Source organism: Xiphophorus maculatus, chromosome 10 (genome assembly GCF_002775205.1).
Source record: "Xiphophorus maculatus strain JP 163 A chromosome 10, X_maculatus-5.0-male, whole genome shotgun sequence".
In the NCBI taxonomy this organism is placed as follows: domain Eukaryota; kingdom Metazoa; phylum Chordata; class Actinopteri; order Cyprinodontiformes; family Poeciliidae; genus Xiphophorus; species Xiphophorus maculatus.
Genome location: NC_036452.1, coordinates 1,063,760 through 1,083,086, shown reverse-complemented (window position 1 = coordinate 1,083,086; position 19,327 = coordinate 1,063,760). Strand labels below are relative to the sequence as shown.

General features: G+C 44.4%; 1 protein-coding gene and 1 long non-coding RNA gene across 2 annotated transcripts; both read left to right on the top strand.

The window, feature by feature from the left end:
* Positions 1-1,199: 1,199 nt before the first annotated feature.
* On the top strand, positions 1,200-5,107 carry LOC111609878. Its single transcript, XR_002753382.1, has 3 exons — positions 1,200-1,231; positions 1,534-1,633; positions 4,624-5,107. It is a non-coding gene; the product is annotated as an uncharacterized LOC111609878 (long non-coding RNA).
* A 5,281-nt stretch (positions 5,108-10,388) lies between these two features.
* ercc4 (ERCC excision repair 4, endonuclease catalytic subunit) lies at positions 10,389-18,835 on the top strand. The gene is made up of 10 exons (XM_023340785.1): positions 10,389-10,795; positions 11,627-11,807; positions 13,903-14,098; positions 14,376-14,583; positions 14,663-14,843; positions 15,450-15,560; positions 15,649-15,768; positions 16,429-17,080; positions 17,172-17,284; positions 17,841-18,835. Exons 1-10 carry the CDS (start codon positions 10,619-10,621, stop codon positions 18,581-18,583), a joined length of 2,682 nt encoding a protein of 893 aa, XP_023196553.1. The 5' UTR covers positions 10,389-10,618; the 3' UTR covers positions 18,584-18,835.
* Positions 18,836-19,327: the final 492 nt, after the last annotated feature.

The window sequence follows — 19,327 nt, the reverse complement described above, 5'->3', positions numbered from 1 at the left end:
AGTATTAGTCTTTAAATCTGGAGGCTTTCTGCTTTCTGTTGGAAGGATTGGCGACTTTTACTCAAAGTAAACTTTGCTGCATACAAATCTGCTTTTAGTTAATTAATTTGAATAAATACAGGAAACATTTTCAAATAAAGATATAAATATTGATTTTACTGGTCAGAATTGACTAAATTGTGTTCTTTTTTCCAAAATCTTGGACCAAATGGCCTTTATGGCCAAACTAAAATGTTTTTTACCTGCTGAACAATAAACTAATCGTGCTGTACTTTAATTTAACACATAATGGAGTCGCATCTGCTGCTGGAAATCGAGTGTAAATTATTCTAGATCTCAAACCTGAAGATGGTTCTGCAGGTTTCTGGGAATCAACTGGAAAAGATCGAACAGTTCTGATATAAAACATAAAGTAGGTGAAATAATAAACTGTGATCCTGCATTTAAGTTCATTTTGATCCTCCGGACACAGGTTCATATGTAATCTGATTATTTCAGCTCTTAGTGAAACTCGGCAGTCGGTGGAGCTGAAACCGATCTGGAGGACATGGAGCCGCTGAAATGATGGAAACGCTGCAGCTTGGCGAGCGACCCACCAGACCTCCCAGTACTCCCAGTCTGGCCGGCGGCCCAGAGGGCGGGCGGAGGAGCCCAGATGGCTCGCTCTGTCAGCGGGCGCAGCGCCATGATGGGACGCAACCTGACGTCAGCCATGACTGGAAACGCCAACTTTCATTTGCTTCCCTCCCAAACACCTGCAGAGAGCGGAGGTGTGTGTGTGTGTGTGTGTGTGTGTGTGTGTGTGTGTGTGTGTGTGTGTGTGTGGGTGGGTGTGTGTGTTATAGAATCCTAAAGAGACGCAGTTTCCACTTGTTGCATAAGTAGAAAAGGTACAGAAACATCTAAATGACATGTTTTTATATTTATTTACTAAATCAAACCTTTTCATCTTTATTACGGTTTGTTTGTTTCTAATCACCAACACTGAATGAAATGTTTCTGCTCAGTTTTTTTACTCCTAACTTCAACTGAAGGTGTCCAGTCCACTTTAAACCAACTCCAGTCTGTCTGCCTAGTCAAAGTCCGGTTCGGTTGGTCAGGTGTGAATGCTAATTGACCTCTGACCTCTGTTCCTCCAAACCTCGGTCTGGGTTCGGGTTGAAGGTGAACACCAAGCGGACCGGAGACCGCTTCAACAGCAGGAAGTGGACTACGCTGCAGGGCATTCTGGGTAAATACAACCAAAGCTAACCTGCTAGCCTAGCACTAGCAGTCCACTGGTTTTAAAATCTTTCTGAATCTTTTGGCTGCGTTGTCAGGTTCATTTTTTGTTTTTCTCTGTAAATGAGTAAAACTATGAGCTACCAGACTGAAAACGGAGAAGTAGAAATGTTGTTGGCTCCTTTCTGCTGAAATCTCCCTGGAAGGATTTTGGTTCAGGCTTCATGACATTCAGCATGTGGCCGGCTGTCCAGTTGGAAAGTGAGACTTTGACATTTTTGCACCTCTGAAAGGTTGTGTTGTGTTTTCCAGGCTGCTGCTCCGTTTCCCTCATCAAACAGCTGTTAGAGAAAAGGTTCAGGGTTTTCCTTCTTCCTCCCCTGAGCTTTAGCGACCAGTGGATTCATGGACAGTGAGTAAACCTTTAAAAAGTTTTAATTTATATCTGATGTTATAAAGAGCGATAGATGTTTTGTTCTTTATCTTTATAGCTACATTTTATTAGCATACTGTTCAGAATGATGCTAGCTCGCTAGCTGAGGGCGTTTCATTTAATTCCTGGTTAAAATAAAGAATTATCTCTATTTTTCTTTCATATTCATGGTGAAAAATGTTTTAAATACGTTTATTACTTGTTGAAGTTTACTGTAGCGGTTGCTTTGAGTTGAATTACTACGGCTAATTAATGCTAGCTATGGTTGAGAGGGAAGAGTTAGCTTCAGCTAAAGCTTATTGCTGTGCTAGAATGTTAGAAACTATAATGTGATAAAATGTGAAAAGAATAACAAGTTTATGTACAAGGTTGTAATTATTCTTTACATTTATTTGGAATTATTGCTTTATTATTATTATTATTATTAAATATTGCACATGTGCAGAGCTGCAGGTCGGTTCTGCCAGGTGTTTATTAGGAAACACTTTTCACATTTTGATTTCTTCATTTCCACTGTCGAGCCATCATAACAAATCTCAGTGAATTTTATTGGGATTTGAGTTTGTAACTCGACATTTTCCTCCAAATGTTATTAAAAATCTGAATGAACAGACGAGAGCTTTCATGTAAATGTGAAGAATGTTTCAAGAAGAGATTAAATGTAAAATATTTTAGAGGACAGAGCAACCAGAACCAGAACCGGCAGAGGTCAGCTCCCAGCTAAATGGTTCTGGTGGGTTAAACACCGACAGGCAGTGAGTGTAAATCCTTGCTGCCGTTCTGTCTGTCTCCGTCTGAACCTGACAAAATGTTTTTTCTCCGTTCACTGAGTCAGATCTAGAACAGAAGGCTCTCTGTGACATTTACCCACAATGCCGTTCTTCACACCACCAACTGGACTCCCACTCTCTGGGTGAGGAGGGAGGTTTGTTTTGGACACAGAGCTCAACAACAAGCCGCCTGCTGACTAAAAACAGATAAAAGCTATTAGCAGCGATCTGGGTGGAGGAGGAGCAGTACTGCAGTGTTTCTCCAGGGGGCGCTGCAGCCTTGCAGCTACCTCACAGCATCAGGGTTCACTGCAAACTCTCTGCTCTCATTGAATCATTTTATATAAAAGCTCTACGTGATTTCATCAAAATAATTCTACTAGTTAACTGAACCGCAGTTTGCGTAACGTTTTCCAACCCCAAAGTGACCCGAAGAGGAAGAACGCAGCCGTCCCCCTGCAGCACTCTGTTTAGACAGTAAAGATGGCTGCCACAATGCTCTGTTTAGGCAGTAAAGATGGCTGCCACAGCGCTCTGTTTAGGCAGTAAAGATGGCCGCCACAACGCTCTGTTTAGGCAGTAAAGATGGCCGCCACAACGCTCTGTTTAGGCAGTAAAGATGGCCACCACAGCGCTCTGTTTAGGCAGTAAAGATGGCCACCACAGCGCTCTGTTTAGGCAGTAAAGATGGCCACCACAGCGCTCTGTTTAGGCAGTAAAGATGGCCGCCACAACGCTCTGTTTAGACAGTAAAGATGGCCACCACAGCTCTCTGTTTAGGCAGTAAAGATGGCCGCCACAACGCTCTGTTTAGGCAGTAAAGATGGCCGCCACAATACTCTGTTTAGACAGTAAAGATGGCCACCACAGCGCTCTGTTTAGACAGTAAAGATGGCCGCCACAACGCTCTGTTTAGGCAGTAAAGATGGCCACCACAGCGCTCTGTTTAGACAGTAAAGATGGCCGCCACAACGCTCTGTTTAGGCAGTAAAGATGGCCGCCACAACGCTCTGCTTAGACAGTAAAGATGGCCACCACAGCGCTCTGTTTAGGCAGTAAAGATGGCCACCACAGCGCTCTGTTTAGGCAGTAAAGATGGCCACCACAGCGCTCTGTTTAGGCAGTAAAGATGGCCGCCACAACGCTCTGTTTAGACAGTAAAGATGGCCACCACAGCTCTCTGTTTAGGCAGTAAAGATGGCCGCCACAACGCTCTGTTTAGGCAGTAAAGATGGCCACCACAGCGCTCTGTTTAGACAGTAAAGATGGCCACCACAGCGCTCTGTTTAGACAGTAAAGATGGCCGCCACAACGCTCTGTTTAGGCAGTAAAGATGGCCACCACAGCGCTCTGTTTAGACAGTAAAGATGGCCGCCACAACGCTCTGTTTAGGCAGTAAAGATGGCCGCCACAACGCTCTGCTTAGACAGTAAAGATGGCCGCCACAACGCTCTGTTTAGGCAGTAAAGATGGCCGCCGCGGTCTGTGGATGGATTTTATAGTTGTTGAAAGGAACATGCTGGTCACCAGATGAAGGAAGCTGATAAAACATTTATAGTAAAATCATGAAACTGTTGAATGAAAGTGAGCCAAAGTGGAGCCCTGAGGAACGCCCCACACATCATCATCACCAAACTGGTTCCAATCCGAACCATTTCAGCACCGAACCAACCAGAACATGTTTACAATCTTTCGATCCGGTTTGGGCCGCTCCAAGACCTCCAGGACCGACCAAACTAAAATAAATGTGACTCATAGCGTGGAAGGTACCGGTCATTCCTGTTATTGTTTAGTAAAATAGCAGATCAGGCTTTTTGAAAAGAGATTAAAATGAAACGTTACAGCACTGCAGTTAGACGCTGACTGCTGAAGTCTGCTCCACATGACCTCTTTTACGTATAATTAAATGGGCTGATTGTTGTTGTGATCTCCTGATTAACTTTTCTCATAATTCCTTAATGAATATTAGCACCTGAAGAACTTGAAGTTGATGAAAATAATTTCTATTTGTTGATGATAATTTCATTTAAAACTCAGATTAAAATTTCATCCTAGGTTTAACAGCCGTTAAGACGCCGTTTTCTGTGTTTCCAGTGAACTTTGTTGCGTTTTATGGAGGTGAAGCAGGAATATTTCTGCTGTTGTCCTGCAGGCTGCAGTTAACTGACTTAGAGTTTTTCTCTCGTCTGTTTTTGCCAGGAAAGCAGTTTGCATGTTCCTCGCCGCCGTCCCAGCAGCCTCTCTGCCGTGGCATCAGTAGGAAAAGGTAAATCCATCTCCCTCATACATTTACAGACAAACTCACCTTTTAACTCGGTTAGAACCCAAACCGCATCGCCCTGCTTTCTGGGACTCAGCAGTAAGTTCTGCTGGAAAATCCGTTTTCTTTTCACACAAAGATGTTTGAATATTTTCTGCTCTCCTGTCGGTCAGAACATCTGAACAGAACCTGCTTCAGTCAGACCGGCTCCAGCCCAACGGCGCACCCTGATCAATATGAGATCAATATGTAAGCCATCCTCTGATTGGTTCTGGTTCTCAGATAAAGGAGGAATTAATTAGTCAGTAAACAACCATCTGATCTGAAACAGGAAGTCCACCAGGAGCTCAGGAGAATCTCTTCTTCTGTTTGGTCCTCCATCATTTCTTTGGTTTCAGGTTGATGTTGCAGGTTTTGGGTCAGAGTCTCACCTGAGAAACAAAAAGGTAAATAAATACAAACAAAGAAATAAACATTCGACCTGCCGGGTTTTTAGCATTTAAAGGATCTCAGTGTTTCGGCTGTTTTGCAGTTTTCTGGAAGTTTGTTCCAGATTTGCAGTGCCTAGAAGCTGAAACTGAATCTTTGTGTCTGGTTCTGGGGAAACAGATCAGATCAGCATCAGAAGATCTTTTTTACTTTTGGAAATCAGAACATTTCCACATTTTTTGTGGAAATTTTCTCAATTTTTATTCGATCTACAATGATTCACTGTCGCTGGTTTTAGTGAGAACACCAGCAGCAGCGTTCTGGATCAACTGAAGTGGGGCATTCTGGGTAAATACCACCAAAGCTAACATGTTAGCCTAGCGCTAGCAGCAGAAATGGCTCCTGGTCTTCAGCCAAAGACTAAAGAGAAATCCTCCAACACTAAAATCTGACGCCTCCATCTTGTTTCCATCTGGTGAAGAAGGAAGTTGCTCTCAGTGTCTTCAGAGGTTTTTGTGTGGTTTCCTTCAGTGGTTCTTGGTGCAGCGCCCCCACAGGCCAGGAGGGGAACAGGTTGGTCTGACTCAGAACCACAGCAGCTGGAGGTGGAGCAGATGATGGAGTTCTGGACCCAGACAGAGGTTTGTGGATGAACCGGAGTCGAGTTGAAGCGGACCGGAGTCGGGTTGAAGCGGACCGGAGTCGGGTTGAAGCGGACCGGAGTTGGGCTGAACTGGTTTCTGTGAACTGAGCCGTAATCAGACCTGGTGTTTTGGGCATCACTGCTTGTTGTCATGGTGTTTGTTTCTCAGTGTGGGGCGGTTCTGGTCGGTGGACCAAAGTGGGCCTTGATCCAGAGAAGCGTTCTTGTTAAAGTAACTCCTCTTTATGAAGGTAACTGAACATGTTTACAGCCTCATCGTCCTTCTCTCCTCCATGGGTAAAAAATAGAGGCTCGGTGATCAAAGCAGTGAAATCCAATCAACATGCCAGACGAGCTGCTCTGCTGGTTCTGGTTGTGTGAACAATTACCTTCTGATTCACGCCACAGATGCTGTTACACGCTAATATCTGCACCATTCAGCACAAACAAACACAATCCTAATTAATCCACATATATTTTCCAACTCTGGATATTTTGGGCTTTCATCTTGTCCTCAATTACAGGAAACTTCCTACGGTTCCGTCAGCGCTGGATTAACAGGGATTATGGAGAAACAGTCCTGGTCCAAATCCTTTCCTGCATTTAATTTACTTCATCTAATTATGAACTGCTGAGGTTCTCACAACCAGAGGTGTGTCTGCAGTTTGTTTTCACTAGAAATCATATTTATTCAGTGTTTTTTATTATCCTTCTTCATGGTCGAGTTTCTCCACTGGCCTCCAACTTTCCTCGGCAGTTTCTGTTTCACTAATGTCTCTAAATTAAAGTCATAATGAGTAAAGTTTGTTATTCAGAATTACCCAGCTTCTAGTTGGCCTCAGGATTCTCAGCAGAGAGTGAAACTCCAGCTCTGTTAGCTCATTAGCTAGCAGGCTAATGAAGCTAACCGTCTGAATATCGTCTCCTTACTGGAAGCTGCTGGATTATTTATTGAACCCACAGGAAGATTTTAGCTGCTCTGAGAGCAGCGCAGTTCCAACCACACGTCGGGTCAGAACCTGCGGTCCAGTTTGGTGCGTTGGAGGAGAGAGAAGACGGCGGCCATTTTGAATTATAGAAACAATCTGACCCGACTTTCTGAACCTCTTCCACAGGAAGACGCTAGAAAAGATTAAATAATAAAATAATGTTGATCAGTGGAGTGTGGAAACAACTTGAACTCAGAGAGTGAGTTTGCTAATTTAAGCTAACATTAGCCTTTTCCTGCTAAGCAGGCTGAGAGTTGAAATGTTTTATTTTTTGGGTCGATGCAACACAAATCTGGAACAAACTTCCAGAAAACTGCAAAACAGCCGAAACACTGAGAGTATTTAATCTAACCTGGTTGGAGTTTCTTTTGAATCATAATTAATGAGACATTGTTGCTGGTTTTTACTGACGCTATGATAAGTTTATAGAGTTTTTATGACTTTTTATTATACAAACAAACTTGATTGATCAATTATTGGGAGCAGTGATGGTTCTGTGGGGAGGAATCAATCAAACTCAAAAAGTATTCACATCCTGCTGTTTTTTTCTACTAGTAAAAAATCTTGTTTGTTTTTTCAGCACAAATCCACATGCAGGTTTTCTACATCAGATGATTCTATTTTAATAACTGCTGTGTGTTTTCTGTGTGCTGGCTGTTCAGTCTGTTCTTCTTCTTTGTGTGTAAATCTCCACGCTTCACCTGAGCAGACGGATAATCGTCTTTTCTTTTCTTTGCTAACCAGCCGTTGGCTCTGTGGTGAGTTTTGTCATCCTCCATCGCTCCGTCTCCGTCTCCGTCTCCATCCCTCATCATTTTCTCTATCAGCATCTCTTGTCGCTGTGATTTGCCACAGTGTGTGAGACCGGCAGCCTGTCGTCTTTGTGTTTGATTTTCCTCTCTCTCTTTTGGACGCTGACGTTGGCCAGCAGGCTGCGTCTCCATTCTCCTGTTTCTGTCCTCATTATATGTAAATTTCCTCTCTGGAAGAAGCGCCGGTCTCTCTGCTGTTGGTCATCAGCGGCCGCCATTATGACCAAACAAAGCCTCTGCTCGGTGTGTAATTAGGGCCGCTTGACCCAGTTCCTCTGCCTGATCCGCGGCTCGGCGCCGTGACGATCCGCAGCTTCACGTTTCATGGAGGCAGCAGAGAAAAAGAGCCAGAAGGCTTTGGGTCGGTTCTGGTTGGGTTTCTGCTGCTGCTGTGTTTGGTTTTTATTACTCGTGACCCTCTTAGCGCTGAGAGGCTTTCAGTGAGTCATGTGTTTCTGAGTCCGACCCTGAAACAGCGGATCAACAGATGTGTGCAGCTTATGGCCCGACTCTTTCACCGCAGCAGCAGCAGCAGCAGCGATATTATGTAGAAACATTCACAAATGTTTTATCTCTGGCAGATCAAGAGCTTTTCAGATAATCCTTCAAATCAGAAACGGATCAAACCAGCAGCAGATCCACAGTGGAGGAAACAGGAAGGGAAACGGTTAAATGATTCAAACAGAAATAAAGGGAGGAGAGATATTTAGAGAGCAGCACCTTTCTATCAACTACACAGAAAACAGATGGATGGTTGGATGTACCATTCAATCATCCAACCATGAATGGATGGAATGTTGATGTGCTCCAAAAATAAAATGATTCTACTAATTTTTGTAAGTATATTTTTATATTTTCATGAATTGGATCTGATCTGCACTTCCTCTGAGAATCGGACAAAAACGATTCTAAACCAGCAGAATAAAATCAGTCACTTCATGAAATCCTTTAACGTTCATTTCCAGGTTTCCAGATCTTCAGCCCCAGACAGCGACTTGGTCAACGTGAAATAAAAACGTCAGTTTTTGCTCTAAATGACGTCATAATGCTGCAAAGGTCACCACATCTGGATTCACTTTTATGTTTTTCTATAAATGAGCGTTGGAAATGTTGACATATTTCCAAAGCTAATCAACTGTAAACAGGCTGATTAGGGTTCTGGCACAGAGGCTCAGTCTGGACGGTTAAATGCTCCACACGTTGTTTAAAAACAGAAAATAACTCAGTAACAGTAACTTCTGGTGTTCAAACATCAGACATGATGTGAGGACTAAAGGTCGTGAACTCTGACTCTCAGGTTTGTACTTCCTGCTGCAGAGTGGCACTAGCAGCTGATTTACGGTTTTGCTGCGTCTCTAAGCGAACCTTCTCTGTTCTGCTGTTGGCTGCTGGAGCGAAGCGTGAAGCTCTCAGCTGTTTTCTCTGCTCTGCAGCGTTAAACATCTCGTCTGATTTCATCCTCCGTGCTGCCACCAGTCTCAGGTTGGGGTGGAGATCCTCCTCAGCGGCTCCATTTTCAGCTCAGCTCTTCTTCACTTTGCCTTTTTCTCCTTCCTGCATCGTTTGGTTTCATTTAATTCGTCACAAAGTCAAAACAAAGATGCTGCGTTTCTCTTCCTGATGGTTTCATGTCAGCTCTCCATCTTCATCCTCCTGCATGATGCTGCTCAGACCAGAGGAAGGTCTGAAAGGGCTCCGCTGCCCCCTGCTGGCCTGCCCATGAACTGCAGCCGTCTGCAGCATATGTGAGCGCAGTTGTTGATGTGTTTGTGCTGGCTCATCAGAGAGGTGATGCCAGCAGTGCAGTTTGTCATCTTGTGTTTATTTCTGACACATTGAAGTCTGTTAAGTGTAAAACTCCAGCGCTGTGGTTCATCTGACTCGGTAACAGATCTCTGAGCAGCACAAACATCAAAGCAGCTTCAACTGAGCAAATCAGGCACAGAAAAAACTGAAGCAAAACATTTAGGATTTAAGTAGGACTGAAAACACCTGACAGCTTCTTCCTGTTGGGTTTTGTTCCCGTCTGTTTGGTCTCCTCTGGTCACACCTGTCCAGGTGAGGCTGCGTGTTTCCTCAACATTACCTCGATCTAATACCTACTTATTGTTTTATCTCTGAAACATCTGCAGTTTAAATATGAAGCTCTGACGCAGAGCAAAGAATGACTTCGATGCTTCAGGACTAAGCAACTGATTGTATCTGATTTAATATTTAGAAATGTTATCAGACAGCAAAATATAAAATTATGTGCTGGTATTTTAAAGACTAAAATAAAAAAACTAAGAAAATATATTTAATGTGAACACAATAACAAATTCAGGTGGAAGAAACTGTTTTTCAAGTAAGATTTTTTATTATGTAAAGCTAATTAAACTAATACAGCAGGTTATGTATATTTATGTTAGAACAGAGCAATGTTATTCAAGGGACAATAATAATACATACATCTTTTATAATATGTAATATATAATCTTATAATATAATTTTTTTTAATATTATATAATTTATAATAGGCAATTTGTGGCATCTACTGCCAGCAAGGTTTGCAAAAATAACAGCTGAACAACAAGAGTGGTTTACTAACAGGAGGTCTCACTCCAACAAACTTCACTGTCTGATATATTCTGGTTCAAACTTGTTTGTTCTTTATTCAGTGAGGATCTTCATTTTAAGGGAAAAATGAAGTTTTCTCTCAGATGGATAAATATTCATGTGAGAGTACCGGTTAGATTGAGCAACTTGAGTACGTCGAGTAACTTTTTCCCAAATATTTACTCAAGGTAATTACTTCCCATTGCTGGTTTTATTTATTTTATCTCTGCTACATTCAGTTTAGGATTTTTAAAATCAATACTATACATTCATGGTTAAAAAAACCAAGAAATATTATAATCTTTACTGTCACAAGATGGCGGTGTTGATGTTGACCCCAAACTCACAGGAAGTCTCTCGTTGCTCTCTTGTTGTCACCGGAAGTGTGTCGTTTCAAAACATTGAGCAGCTGTGAAGCAGCAGCTGCTTCTCGGTCACCTTTTAACGCTTTAAACGGATTTCCAAGATGGCGGGCCCGCTGCTGGACTTCGAAACCGAGATGTTTCTGGGTCTGTTCGAGTCCGACGGGCTGCTGGTGGCGGCGGAGGGGCTGGGCATCGACCGCATCCTGCTGCAGTTCCTGCGGGTTTACTCCGAGGAGGGCAGCCTGGTCCTGCTGCTCAACACAACCACAGCCGAACAGGTTCGGAGGCGGTTCGTTTAGCACCGGGACCACTCGGTACTGTCCTGTTGCTATGGTGATTTGGGTCAGAAATCACCATGGCGACGGCTGTTGAATAGAGCTGTTACTAGGGGTCGTTTGCTCTCTAGGGACGTTTTGCTGTTACTTTCAGTCGTTATGGAGTTAAAATGTTTAACTTTTTCTTCTGATGGGTTCTGTAGCAGCTGAGGTTGCAAAACGGGCATTGAAACAATACATAAGATGGTAATATAAAAATTATAATGGGAAAAATACATTAATAGATAAATGGTGTAAATAAAACATCTGTTTATTTTTACTGTGCATTTGAAATATATATTCTGTATATATACACAAATAAATTGTGCATTCTAGCTCAAAATGACAACAAATTTAGGTGTGAGAAACATTCACTTCCAAATCTAATGTTATTTTAACATAATGCTTTGCAGAGTAATAACTTCTATGATTTATAGTCCATTAGTTTAATCTTCAGGTGACACAGATAAAAAATATGCTTTGAATGAACGTCAGCAGATAAACCATGAAGCAATGTGTCAGGTGCGTTTTGGGTCAGATACCTGAACCCCAGGTTGGTAGAGGAGTCAGAAATTTTACTCAAGTAGTAGTGGAGTTACTTTAGAGTAATGTTACTAAAGTAGAAGTAAAAAGTGTTAAATAAATGTAAATGGTTTCTCTGCATCGCTGCTTTACACATCTTTATTTGACTTCAGTTCTCCGTGTTCAGTGTCATCTGGTTCTGGACCTGCAGGTTTCACCTTTAAGTGACCTTTGGGTTTCGACCCGACCGGTGACTGTCCTTCTGCTCCTCAGGAGTATTTCACGGAGCAGCTGCAGGTGGAGGGCGTGACCCACCTGCCCAGGACGGTGACCAGCGACGTCCAGAGCGCCGAGCGCTACGGCGTTTACACCGGAGGGGGGGTTCTGTTCGTCACCAGCAGGATCCTGGTGGTGGACTTCCTCACCGACCGCATCCCTGCCCACCTCATCTCAGGTCAGAGACTGACCAGGGGAGGTTATTGATTCTGTAGCAGAACTGCTGGTTTTCTTTCAATCAATTCACTTTACATTTAACATTTTTATCAAACTTTTCATCTGGATAAAATCCCTGCTAACAGAACGCCAACAATAATCTGAATAATGAGTTACATCAACATTTTATTTCCCTTTGGGATTAATAAATATTTTTGAATTTAATTGTTGCACCCTGGCAGCCAGCTGGCTGAAAAGAGGCGTTTACATTTGACTATACAGACATGAATCGGCCTAATCCAAGTAACACTGTTAGCAAGCTGCTGCTACATAGAATAGAATAGAATTCAACTTTATTGTCATTGCACTGTCACAAGTACAAGCAACCAGATGTAGTTTGCATCTATCCAGAAGTGCTCTACGAGATATAATATTTATTTACAGATGTACAAGACTATGTATGTATGGACTATAAGGGGTTATAGCAAGAGATATAGATATTGTGTATAAATATAAATATGGGAGCTATATGCACAGATTATACTGATTATATAAGAATGTTAGGGAATGGATTATATATAAATAATGGCAGATAAAATGTACAGGTTGTATGTGTGTGTGAAGAAAACAGTCCGTGATGTGTGTGTGTGAGGATAGTCCATGTGTTATTGTTGTATGAGAGGATAGGGGAGTACAGTCCTTATAGTTTATGTTTTATGTCAGGAGGCGTTCAAAAGCGTGACAGCTGTGGGAAAGAAGCTGTTCCGGTGCCTGGTGGTTCTGGTCCGTAGGGTTCTGTAGCGCCTCCCAGAGGGCAGGAGGGAAAAGAGTGTGTGTGCTGGGTGAGTGGAGTCCTTTGTGATTTTCCCGGCCCTTTTCAAACACCGCTTCCTGTAGATGTCCTTGATGGCAGGGAGCGTTGCCCCGGCGATATACTGGGCAGTTTTCACCACCCTCTGCAGCGCCTGCCGGTCGGAGACAGAGCAGTTCCCGTACCAAGCTGTAATACAGTTGGTGAGGATGCTGTCAATGGTGCAGCGGTAGAAGTTCGTGAGGATCTCTGAGGACAGGTGGTTCTTCCTCAGGGTCCTCATGAAGAAGAGGCGCTGATGCGCCTTCTTAATGAGTTTGGAGCAGCTGGTCGTCCAAGTCAGGTCCTCGGAGATGTGGACTCCCAGGAACTTAAAGGTGTCCACACGCTCCACCACTGTCCCCTTAATGTGGATGGGTGGATGTGGGTCAGCGTTCCTCCTGAAGTCCACGATAAGCTCCTTGGTCTTCTCGGTGTTCAGCTGCAGGTTGTTTTTGTCGCACCACTCAGCCAGACGGTCTACCTCCTCCCTGTAAGCGGCCTCGTCATTATCTCTGATGAGGCCGATCACCGTGGTGTCGTCTGCGAACTTGATGATGGCGTTAGAGCCGTGGACAGGTCTGCAGTCGTAGGTGAAGAGGGAGTAGAGGAAGGGACTCATCACACAGCCTTGTGGCACTCCGGTGTTTATGATGATGGTGGATGAGAAGTGGTTGTCCAGCCGGACATGTTGAGGTCGACTGGTCAGGAAGTCGAGCAACCAGTTACACATGAGTGGACTGATGCCGAGGTCTGTGAGTTTGGTAATGAGCTGTGATGGGATGACAGTGTTGAATGCTGAACTAAAATCTAAGACATGAGGAGATAGCCTGACTAATAACCATCTCTGGAGTTTAACAGCTTATTATTTTAATAACAACCAAAATATTATGATTTAAATGATCAAACCAGTAATAATCAATATATTATGTTTTTTGTGAGTGTTTATGCCACATGTTTGCTGTTTTGTTTTTATCTTTCAGGTTTTTATCTTTTATCTTCTGATGTATTTATGGTTTCTGACCTTTAAAATTAGCTTTACAAATAAAGTTACACTAGTAAAAATAATTGATTCTGGAATAAAATAATGTCAGAATTTAGTTTATTTGTTTTATAAAACAAACTAGAAACTATAATTCTTCATTTATCATCATTTTCCTGGTGAAATTCCACAGATAAATGAAGAAATGTTTCTTCAGGACCATCAGTGGGAAAACAGATGAAATTATTACATTAATATTACATGAATGTATTCATGTTTTCACAGGCATCCTGGTGTATCGGGCTCATAAGATCATGGAGTCGTGTCAGGAGGCGTTCATCCTCCGTCTGTTCAGGCAGAAGAATAAGACCGGTTTCATCAAAGCCTTCACTGACAAGGCCACTTCCTTCTGCTCGGGTTTCTGCCAGGTGGAGCGGGTCATGAGGAACCTGTTCGTCAAGAAGCTTTACCTGTGGCCCAGGTACAACAAACACACAACGGTTTATCTGAAGGGGAGAGCAGAAGACTGACATCAACACGAAGGAGTTTCCATGAAGTCATTTGATAAATAATGACACTTTTAAGGCAAATTTACACTAAAACGTTGATTAAAAGTGTCATTATTTACTGTATGACACTTCATGATGACAGTCATTCATAAAGACTCCTTCATGTTTATCACAGTGTTATTTTTATGTTTATTTCATGTTTGGTTCATGTCAGTCTTATGCTCACCTCTTCAGATAAAATGTTCTCAGATTCCAGGCGTCTGTGAACGCAGCGCTGGACAGACACAAGCCGGAGGTGGTGGAGCTGCATGTGTCGCTGACGCCGGCCATGAGGGCCATCCAGAGCTCCATCCTGGACATCATGAGCGCCTGCCTGAAGGAGCTGAAGCGCTACAACCCCAGCCTGGAGGCCGAGGACCTGTCGCTGGAGAACGCGCTGGGGAACGCCTTTGAGAAGGTTTCTACTGAGGAGCGAAGCTCGTTTCTCCTGCTGAGCCGCCTCCACGCTCCTTCATGATCTGCTTCTTAATCTCCAGACGATCCGTCACTATCTGGACCCGCTGTGGCACCAGCTGGGAGCCAAGACCAAGGCGCTGGTCCAGGACCTGAAGGTCCTCCGGGTTCTGCTCCTCTACCTCACCCAGTACGACTGCGTCACCTTCCTCAACCTGCTGGAGTCGCTGCGCTCCAGCCAGAAGACCTTCGGCTCCAACTCAGGTCAGAAAAACTGAACCAGCTTAAAACGCACCGATCCACTTCTTCCCATACCAATATCTGAGGTTTAGTACCGGCTGATACCGGTCCGATACAGAAAAGCAGATGAATTGACATTTCTGTTTCTCAACATAAATTTCCTGAATTACAAATTTATTTGATAATTTTGAACCAGTTCAGCCAATTTTAACCTCCATTCTGGAACGCAGGACCAGATTTATTACAGATAATTAAAATAAAGAGGTACAAAAACTAGATTCTGGCTCTTCAACATTTCTGCTCTGGAGTAACTAGAACTATAAACATAGATCTGCTTTTACTAAACACAAATCATCTAGAAAAAAACAATCAGCACAAATAAATGAGAAGCTGCAGATCTGCCTTATGGTTACAGATATGATGTATTTGATGATTTTTATTTTTATTAAATCATCAAATAAAACTCATCGGTTAGAATGTCCTAGTCAAAGTTCAGACCTAAATAATACCGAGGATCTGTGATGAGACGTGAAAACGTTCAGCTGCTTTGTGCTTAAATCCCAGAAACACTCAGCAGGTTTCATGTGAGTCACTGAACGTTTCGCTGCTTTTCTGCTTCGGTTCCGTCAGGCTGGCTCTTCCTGGACTGCAGCACCGCCATGTTTGTCAACGCCAGGAGCCGAGTGTACCGCTGCCCCGACGGCGGGAAGAAACCCAAACTGACCGCCGAGAATCACAAAGGTACAACTTCCTGTCTGCGACACACACTTCCTGTCTGAAACGCACACTTCCTGTCTGAGACGCACACTTCCTGTCTGATTTTCTGAAGGTCAGCGTGTTCCAGAGGTCAAGCGGGAGCTGGTGCTGGAGAAGAGTCCAAAGTGGGAGGTTTTGACTGAGGTTCTGGACGAGATCAAGAAGGAGAACCAGAACGCTCAGCAGGAACCAGGTGAGAGCTGCTGATGCACTACACCTGGATTAACCTTTCATTAAATAATCTGGATTAATTTTTCATTTAAACTCTCTACAGGTCATAGATAATAATGATAAATATTTTCACTTTAGTTTCTTCTCAAATGTAGAATTATTTCTGAAATATTCCACAGATGTTCAGGGAGTTTTGGTTTAGTTTTTAATAGAAATATCTTAGTAAACTTAAAATAAGATCAAACTAATTCATACGTAACTTTTCAGCAGATAGAGGAACCGGTTTCAGTCAATAATCCTTCTTGGTGATGAAAAGGCTCTAATTCCATTAGCAGATTATTTCAAATGTTTTGTTATAAATAATCTGCCAGTGGAACTAAAACTGTCTTTTGCTGTTAGGATAATAAAAACAAAGATATTTTATTCTTATGTTGGCAACTGGAGGTTGTTATTTTCAGAACCTGCTGCTGCGTTTCCATAAAGTTTCCCAAACTGGAATCACTGAACAGAACCAGCAGCTGGGAAACTTTTTCTTTTTCATTAGCAGAATATAAATAGAGATTTGGTGACATTTTTAAAGAAACCAGCTGGAGCTTTCTGTGCGTTTCAGTTAGTGCGCCCTGGGAAGGGCTGTGAATACTTCTTCCTGTTATAAACAGGAAGTCCATCTCTGCGCCTGCAGGTCGGGTTCTGATCTGCGCCAGTGACGACCGGACCTGCGCGCAGCTGCAGCAGTTCATCAAGCACGGCTCTGATTGGCTGCTGAACCGGCTTTACGCCCGGACCGTCGGGAAACGGGATTCTGCTGCTGCGGCTGTGACCTCTGACCCGGACTCACTGAAAAGGGGGAAAGGTCGGCTGAAAAAAGGAGGGAAAGGGAAAGAACCGGCGCAGAAACGAAGCACCAAGACGGGGAAAAGCCGAGCTTCTCTGACGCTGACCCAGATGATGAGGAAGGACGAGGAAGAGGAGGAGGAGTGGGGCGGCGATGATGATGAAGATCACCTGATGGAGGAAGAGGAGGAGCAGCTGAACCTGAACCTGTCGTCTGACTCCTACTACGGCGTCCTGAAGGAGCCGCTGACTGTCATCCACCCTCTGAGGGGCTGCTCCGACCCGCACAGCCTGACCCGGGTTCTGCAGGAGGTCCAGCCCGCCTTCGTGGTTCTGTATGACGCCGAGCTCAGCTTCGTCCGCCAGCTGGAGGTCCACAGAGCTGGCCGGCCCGGGAAGCCGCTGCGCGTCTACTTCCTGATCTATGGCGGCTCCACCGAGGAGCAGAGGTACCTCACGGCGCTGTCCCATGAGAAGAAGGCCTTCGAGCTTCTGATCAGGTCAGAACTGGGCCCAAGAGCCGACCTTTGACCTCACCGCCTGGCTGAGTGTGTATGTCTACTCGCTGTCTGTGTGTGTATATCTATGCAGAGAAAAAGCCACCATGGTGATCCCAGAGGAGAGAGAGGGGCGAGAGAACACCAACCTGGACTTAGCCAGGAGTTTAGAGCCGGCCAACAGCGCCACCAACAGCAGGAGAGCAGGTCCGTTTGGTTCCCTCAGCTCATCATGCCTCACTGTGAAACCACAAACTGCAACAGTTTTATAATCACAAACATGAGCAGAAATTCTTTTGGCAGCAGCCTGGAGGTTCATGTTCAGCAGCAAAACGTTTCTGTAAATCTGAGATCCTGTCAGAAACTTTAAAGCTGCAGTTTAACTTTTATAAAAAACATGTTTTTAATATTTATTGATCTGTGAAAAGATCAACCTCCTCACTGAGCTAAGCATCAAATCAGAGCCAGGAGGCGGGGCTTAGTGCTGGCAATCAGTCTCATTTATTCGCTGCTAAATCTACTAATTTTGGAACATTAAACATTTATCATAGCATCAGTGGCTATGCTAACTAGCCTTAGCATTCACAACATGCTATCCCACCTTAAGCATAGCAGAGAGCAGAGCTATGATTGACAGCGCTAAGACCCGCCTCCTGGCTCTGATTGGTTGTTAGCACTGGCAGAAACGGATTACCTGTCAACCTGGTGACAGTTTAAGGAAATGTGTAAAAATGAAGGCTGTCTTTCCTTCCTCGGCCTGCAGGGGGCCAGGAGCCGGGCGCCGCGCCGTCCAGGGTCATCGTGGACATGCGAGAGTTCCGCAGCGAGCTGCCGGCGCTGCTGCACCGCCGCGGCCTGGACATCGAGCCCGTCACGCTGCAGGTGGGCGACTACATCCTGACGCCCGACATCTGCGTGGAGCGGAAGAGCGTGAGCGACCTGATCGGCTCGCTGCAGAGCGGCCGGCTCTACACGCAGTGCCTCGCCATGACGCGCTGCTACCGGAAGCCGCTGCTGCTGATCGAGTTCGACCCGGCCAAGCCGTTCTCCCTGACGGCCCGCTCCGACTTCCGCAGCGAAATCTCCTCTGCCGACGTCTCCTCCAAGCTCACGTTGCTCACGCTGCACTTCCCCCGCCTCCGGATCCTGTGGTGCCCGTCGCCACATGCCACCGCCGAGCTCTTCCAGGAGCTGAAGCTGGGCCGGGCCGAGCCGGACGCCGCCGCCGCCCAGGCCGTCACGGCCGAGTCGGACGCCGCCGGCGAGTCGGCGGACCTCTACAACCCCGGGCCGTACGACTTCCTGATGAAGATGCCGGGTGTCAACGCCAAGAACTGCCGGGCGCTGGTGAGGAGCGCCGGCAGCCTGGCGGAGCTGGCGGAGCGGAGCCGCGACGAGCTGGCGGCCGCTCTGGGGAACGCCAACAACGCCAGGATGCTGCACGAGTTCCTGCACAACGCTGCAGATGTTCCAGCTGCTGCGCACAAACACAAACTGACATCATGAAAGATGTTTTATATTTTATAGGAAGAAAGTGAAATTATTGTAGAATAAAATGGACTTTTTATATGTGAAATTACTGAAAATGATGTTTTTATTTATTTTTTATTAAAGCTTGGAACCCTGGAACAAAGGCTGTTACTTTCTATTTAAAATGTCAAACCAATAACTTCTAATTTTATGCTCATGTTGAAAATAATAAGATGAATTAATGTTTTTACCCCTCCAGGGTCTTTTTGTGGCTCTAGTGTCCCTTATATGATAGTGGGCTGACAGGAATCGGGGGGAAGACATGCAGCAAATGTCGTCAGGTCCGGGAGTCGAACCCGCGACGAGGACTCAAGGCCTCCAAATACGGGTCGCGCTAACCGCTACGCCACCACGCACGCCTTGTCGATCTATTTAAATATAGAATGAAATGAAGAATTTTGAAGATATTAAAATTTTAAGATCAAAAGCAAAAATAAAAGAATAGACACCACAACCAAATTTTCTTTAAAATGTCTGGATTTTTTGTTTGTTTTTAAAAACCACCATTTGCACATAACGTTACATTTTTATTTTGTCTGATGACATTGTCTTTAAATATGATCAGTTACTGAATACTTGATTTGCCTTTTTATCAAATACTTTTTACTCCCATCATTTCTTGGATGGTTTCTTTTTGGTTTTGCTTGTTTTAAAGTATGTTGAAGTAAAACAGCTTTTACAAAAAGCAACATTTGCATTTTTGCTCCGGTCTAATTACGG